The 7,080-nt window shown below is 41.5% G+C and overlaps 1 protein-coding gene and 1 long non-coding RNA gene across 5 annotated transcripts in view; both read left to right on the top strand.

Moving 5' to 3' along the window:
- Nucleotides 1–1,271, top strand: part of LOC138744073 (cilia- and flagella-associated protein 46) — a 193,838-nt gene extending 192,567 nt beyond the window's left edge. For all 4 annotated transcript variants that reach the window (XM_069899562.1, XM_069899561.1, XM_069899564.1 and 1 more), the window contains one exon: nt 965–1,271. In XM_069899562.1, coding sequence (XP_069755663.1) covers nt 965–1,101 — 137 coding nt within the window. In that variant the 3' untranslated portion in view covers nt 1,102–1,271. The remainder of the gene's footprint in view (nt 1–964) is intronic.
- A 368-nt stretch (nt 1,272–1,639) lies between these two features.
- LOC138744078 (uncharacterized) lies at nt 1,640–6,789 on the top strand. Its single transcript, XR_011345249.1, has 3 exons — nt 1,640–1,774; nt 2,506–2,752; nt 4,256–6,789. It is a non-coding gene; the product is annotated as an uncharacterized lncRNA (long non-coding RNA).
- The last annotated feature ends 291 nt before the right edge of the window (nt 6,790–7,080 follow it).

Genomic DNA, 7,080 nt, shown 5'->3' on the forward strand with positions numbered 1-7,080 from the left:
TGACCCTACTGCTCCTATTTCTTTTATTCTTATGTTTTCTTGTGAACAATAATGGAGCTCTAACTCTAATATGATGGCTGATATCCCATGGTAATAATTTTTATTTACTTTATCCAAACATTTTGGAGGAGGAAATAAACAGGCAGATTATTATTTCGATGGGGAGAAAATGCAAAATTTGGATGTGCAAAGGGACTTGAGGGTCCTCGTGCAGGATAACCTAAAGGTTAACCACCAGGTTGGATCGGCAGTAAAGAAAGCGAATGCCATGTTGGGATTCATTTCAAGAGGAATAGTGTACAAGACTAAAGAGACGTTGATGAGGCTCTATAGGGCACTGGTGAGACCTCATTTGGAGTATTGTGGCAGTTTTGACCCCCTTATCTTAGAAGGGATGTAATAATGTTAGAGAGAGTATAGAGAAGATTTACAAGGAAGGTTCCTGGAATGCAAGGGCTAACATATGAGGAATGTTTAGTGGCTATTGGACTGTATTCATTGGAGTATCGAAGAATGAGAGGGGATCTCATAGGAACATTTTGATCGCTGAAAGGATTGGACACAGTAGATGTGAATAAGGTGAATCCAGGACAAGAGGGCACAGTCTTTGAATTAGAAGGTACCCATTTAAAACAGAGATAAAGAGAAATTTCTTTAGCCAAAGGGCATGGATTTGGGAATTCATTGCCTCATACAGCCGTGGAGGCTAAATCTTTGGGGAATTTTTAGGGGGAGATTGATAGGTAGCTAATTAGTCAGAGTATCAAGGGATATGGGGAAAAGGCCGAATATGGAACTAGATGTGAGCACAGTTTAGCTCAGGGTGGGTTGCGGAGCAGACTTGATGGGCTAAGTGGCCTACTTCTGTTCCTTTTATCTTGTGATAATCCAGATGTATCTTTAGGACGTAGCATTTCTGATTAAGTTGTAACTGTGCTCAAAAAACTGATTTCATTTTCTACAGTGAATGATGATTCTCTTGGCTCCGCATCTGAACATCCTAAAGACCAGCCAAGAAGGGATCAACCAGAACGACATCAGAGTTCACAAAGTGCATTTAATTTAATACTTTATGGATTGCCAAATCTTATTGTCACCTAAGCTGACAATAACATTTTTGAGTGTGTTATTGCAAATTTTTCAGAATTCAATTATTTCAGTTTGCATTTTTAAATATTTTGGATTGATTTATTAGCTTTAATCAAAGGTTTTCATTTTAATACATTTATTGTGTGATTTTAATTGTCAAATTAAATCACTAATTGATTTCACATATTGATTTGTTAGAAATGTTTTTGAATGTTTTGGGTTCTATTTTCTGGTAGATGGAAATTTAATGCACAATTATTCAGTCGATTGATGCAACATTAAGAGCTGGAAGTATCATTCTAAAGATAATTCATTATTTCCCATCCAAATTATTGTAATTAAAGTGATAAGAAGATTACTAAAACAAGTCTCCTTTGTACACTTTTGTCCCAAAGCCATTGCAATACATGTATTTACTCTTTCAGGTGCTTGCCAACTATTCCTTAAACCTTAAACACTTGCAAACATGACAACCAGTGGCAGATTGACCATTAGGCTGAGTAGGTTGAAGCCTGGAGGCCCAGAGGGTAAGGGGGCCCAAGCGCTTAGGCTTCAGCCTATTCAGTAAAGGGTAGGCACTTGATCTCTACTTATTGTGTCTGCGCAGGTGAAGCTGATGACTGGGCTCGAGTCGACGTGGGGTCAGAGTCGGCATGAAGTCAGAGTCGGCATGAAGATTTGCAGTGTATGTACAATCCTCAAACTTTTGGCTTTTTAACATGCAATTTGGTCAGAGACATTAAAAAATTAATAGTTTGGTGGGAAGGTGGAGGATGATGGCAGGGGGTGGGGGGGTGTTAAAAGCAGCTCTCCTCGCCCAGAGCGCCTGGAGACAGACACTTAAGGAATTAGTGGGCAGTGTGGTGGACGAAACTGAGTTGGTCTCTCAATCACCCAGTAGCGCCCACCAGAGTGCTACTAATTACTTATTGCCTCTAGGCAATCTGGGTGAGCTACTTGAATTCAACACCCACTCCCCAATCCTCCACCTTCCCAGTTCCTACCACCAAACTATTAGATTTTTAACATCCAAATCATTGGAGAGATATTAAAAATCCAAAAGTATTGGAAGGTGGAGCACTGGGCGGGGTGGGGCCTGTAATCTCCAGTGTGCTGGATAACAAGGAAGAGTTTAGGAGCCCCTCACAATGAGTGTGACATGACCTGGCAGCAGGCACCGAGCTACTACTTGGGGGATAGGTAGTTCAGTGCCTGCTGCCGAGTTCTGTCTTGCTCGTAGGGACTCGTGGGGGGGATTCCTAAACTCTTCCTTGTTATTCCAACATACTGGGCCCCAACACGTCACTCACTTTCCAAACCAAGGGAACACCATCTATTAAATAATCTTGGGCAGCAAATGTGACGTATAAATCACTAACAAATTAACTGTTTGTCCCCCTCTTGTGAGCCACACAGGTGATAATTTGCTAACCAGCAAGCAGCAGTTATTTATTATGCGACTGTCCATGTCCATGATGACAGCAGTGGGATCTTGGGCTCTGCTGATCCCAATGCTACCTGTCAATACTCACGTGCTTGCAGGAAGAGCGCGAGTCTGAGCCTGAGGTCTGCCTCCTGCAGCAGGGTTCATTTCATACAGCACCGGCATCGCTCACGGAAAAGTCAGGGACAACTGATTCAATGAACCCCAGGCGGGAGCAGAGTAAGTGATCGTTTTAATTATTTTATTCATGCTGTTTAAATTATGAATGACAGAACAGTTTCTGGAAATTATACTGTACCCAGAGTTTGAAAATTGCAATGGTTGCTGAAAGGCGACGGTATTTCAAGTCAAATTGTGTGTGGCTTGTGGTAGAACATCCACATGCTGATGTCCCCATGCTTTTGCTACCCTTGGCCTTCCATCTTCGTGTAATGTTGTCATGGGTTAAAAGATCCTGCCCAAGGAGTATTTCTGAGTGGTGGCTGCAGCCTGGAGATGATACAAATTTACAAATACTATTGCTGTGCATCAGTGGAGGGAAGTCGGTGAATGGTTGTGGATTGAATACCTACCAACCAGGCTGATGTGTCGTATATGTTGTTGATCTTCTGAGGGCAGTCAGTTGCATGGTGAGTTCCATTCTGCATGATTTGTAGCTCCCGACTTCCAAATCAGTATTAAACCCCTGTGATGTAATTTACATGGTGTGGGGTGAGAGCTGAATTTCTCGGGTGGGTGGCCTGGTTGTGGGTGATACAAGCTTGGGGGTGGGGTGGAGTGGGGTGTTGCACAGCAGAAAGCTGAACAGGGACAAATTGCCCCAAATGCAGCCCTGTGTCAGAGTCCAGCGATAAGGTCCCTGCCAGCAGCCAGCACCAAGGCAACCCATTACCAGCCCAAACCCCTCCCCTCCACTGGGCTATTGCCACTCAGTCCATCAATTCTATCCTGCCATCGCTGAGCTCAGAGTACACACTCACACCCCAAGTCTATACCCGGCAGATAAATTTAGAATATGTGAAGTGAGGACATCACGGGGTGGGAGGGAGGGGGGGAAGGTCGGGGGGCCTTACTAAAGCTAAGCCTGGAGACCCAGGTGGTAGTTAATCCACCACTGGTGACAACATAGTTGCTTTAAAAGGTTAAGAAAGGGGTTATTAATTATGAAGCACAATGTTTTGGGCCTAAGCCCTTTGTCAGGGAAGTGTCGACTGCTTTTTGCTTCCTATGGATACTGCATAACCTGCACTCAACCCCAGCATCTGAAGATTTTCTTGTTTACTGTTAGTAAATACAAGTTTGCTTCACAATTGAGATTATTAATTTCCTGTGATTCCATACTTTAAGAATATGGAGTAATATTTGTAAGAATTGGAAAAGATTAGTTTTTATTCAGTTAGTTATCAATGTACACATTTAATTAGGAATAACTGTGTACATAATCCAGAAACCTGATTTCAGTCATCCTGATTTCTTAACAGGTTTTGGGTTTGAATCAATCAATGGAATGTTTCGTTCTGGACTTTATTAAAAAGTTCACTCCCTTTGTCAGATTTAATTGGAGTTGATACTTCTTGAATTCTGTACTGGAACCAATATGGACAGATTTTTGAGCAACATCACTTTGCTGTTGATAACAAAATCCAAGATTTTATAACAAAACATTTAAGAAAGTCATTTACTGCCAATACTGTTATATTGTTATCTATTCCTGATGTACAGGTAGTGAAATCGGGACTCTCTTGGACTGCCTCCTAGTGTGAACTTTTCTTCTCGCCTATAGATTCAGGATATTTGCAATTCTGGGACCAAGATGAAAGTTCAAAGTGATCACTGGCGATATCAGGTTTGCTGAATTACCCATTGCATTGAGGAGTTTTTGGGAACAGCAAATAAGTTAGGAAAGGGCTTTTTTTTTAAACTACCTTTTGCCCTCTTTAATGGGGAAAGGCTGCAGCAGATCCCAGTTTTAACAGATCAATAAACCTGTAGTCTGTGTAAATCTGGCAACTGAATGACTGAGAAGCGAATGAGTCTGTCATTTGAAAATAATGATTGGTTGAAAGGTTATCTGCAGAGATTTCTGGAAATACCTCAAAGGTCACTGTAGAAAAATGTGAGCGTGTAGGTCAGAATTTCTCCACATGGGATTAAAATGTAACTTTGGAAAATGTGGCACTGTGCAATACAATTACAATTTCTCCCTTGATGATCCACAAACCTCCCTTCAATTATTTACTGATGTACTATTTTTTCACTTGGCTCTTGCTATATTCGTGAGGAAAAAGCTAAAAACTGTCAAGTACCTTAACTAAAAAGTAGAGCAGTGTGGCAGCCACTGAATTTAAAATTGCCACTTTTTCTCCACTTTTATAAGAAATGCTGCCGCTGGTTCTGAGCAGGAAGTGGAGACACTGCTCTGCTCCTTGGGGTACTGCCACCAACTCCACACAGGCTTTAAACAGCCTTTTCAAGTAGCCCACTGAGCTTATTTTGAATTCTGTAACCATGAAGGTCTGTGCCCAAGGTGCTAAAGTTTGCAGGCTCTGGGGAGCAGCGGACCAGTTCAAGGAACCAGAAATGGGGAGAACACCCAACCCAACTCCCCCCACCCCCAGTTGAGAAAAAGCATAGGGATGACCTTATAAGATGGTGAGGGGTTCAGCAGTTGAAGGACCAACACAGGCTTCAAGCAACTTGCAGGTCAAAGGACCCACAAAGGCTGTGAGCTACTGGAGACTGGCTCTTTTGAATCGAGTACTGGAACTGGGATTTAGAGGGTGCTCAGGGGAAGAAGGGGTCTGGGCGCTGAAGGCTTCCTGGCCATATTGGAGGTTTGGATTTGGAGCTTGAGTTACCGATGGTTTGAATAGGAGTCCACACAGCTTCTGGGACTGCGGTGTGTTGCTGACAGATGTGGGCATTCAGTGTCTCTCTTTTGCTTCTCTTTCTCCTATTGTAGGGGAAGCCCATGGAACAATGTTCATGATGACTCTTTAGTCCCTTTCATACTTGCATTCCACTAAATCGGCCATTCAATGTCATGGGATAGGAATGGAGGTTTGGCTTTTCACACTTGACCAGTCCTCAATGGGATACTGAACACCTTCACACTTGCAAGGAGCCATCCCAAGGGTTAGGACTGTTCTACCTTCTACTGACGTCATGATGCATCGAGTGATGGTGGACCTGTCCTAAATCCTGATCAATGTATTATGATCTTTGAACAAAATGATTCATGCATAATTATAATATAATTAAGCTTTATGTACAGCACAGAATGAGCCCTTCAGCTCCTGATGTTGTGCTGACCTATATAAACCTTTATAAAGGATCATGGGAAAGTAACAGACAATTGGGTAGCACTATTGCATACAATTTATAAATACCGTGAGAAAAACCAATGACTGACCTCCCCTCCCAGAATTCCATGTGGCAGAGAAAGGGCTGTATGCATGGAGCATTCATAGAGGGGTTTCTCTCCTGCACACCCTTCTTAGAAGTCAGGTCTGCCATTGCTTTCCCCCCCCCCCACGCTATTTGAAAATTGTCCGTTGTTGCTATTTATTGTTATTTATTTCCTCTCTCTTTCTCTCCCCCGCTGCCACTTTCCCATGGCAAAGTATATACCTTCATTTTAATCTTTTTTTTCGTCACATTCCTGCACTCACACAAAAACTTGGATCATTTCAATCCCACAATGCAATTACCCGTTTCACACTTGCCTGATTGCAACTCCAGCATCTGCAGATGCTGGGGATTGTACCAGGGGTCGAAGCTATCAATCCCTGACATGAGATGATGTCATCTGATGCCAGGCGTTCACCTGACAAAGTTGAGGTATATCATGAGCAATAAAAGAAACCATTTGAACCTTTGAAGTGTAATTTAGATCCCAAAGTGGCATAAGCAACATTCACACATACTCACAGGCTTATTAGACTTGTCAGTACATTGGTCGTGATCTAAATGTTTGTCAGGTGCATGACCTCATCTTAATTCAACTTAATTCTTTGATTTATGTGCCCTAGTTTGCAGATAAGGTGAGGATTTAAATTCTCAGCCACAAAATTAACAATTATACTGTCAGATCTGATGTTTGCATAATAATACCCAAGTCAATTAAATGATAGAAACACATTTTATGATAGACTGCTATTTTTGTATTTGGTGATTAGTGAACATGACCTCCTCTATCAATTTGGAAAGTAATTATGTTTTTGACATTATTTTGTCACTTTCATAAACACTTGAAATAAAACAATCATTTTTTATATTCACAATGGACGTGAAATTTTCAATGAGCTTGATTCAAAGGAGGGTGACTGTTAATCATGAAAGTTCAAATGTCTATTCTCTATGATACAGTCTATATTAATAGAGTAAAAATGGCATTTTCTAAGTGGATTTCAATGTAAAACATCTGTAAAGTTCCCTTATTTCTAGCTGCTATGTTGGTCTGATGTCGTTTTAGGTATTATGATAGTTGCTGGCTATCTATGACAAATCAAGTTGTAAATTTACAATTTGTTTTAGTAGAGGTAATG

Source organism: Narcine bancroftii, chromosome 10, assembly GCF_036971445.1.
Source record: "Narcine bancroftii isolate sNarBan1 chromosome 10, sNarBan1.hap1, whole genome shotgun sequence".
Classification (NCBI taxonomy): domain Eukaryota; kingdom Metazoa; phylum Chordata; class Chondrichthyes; order Torpediniformes; family Narcinidae; genus Narcine; species Narcine bancroftii.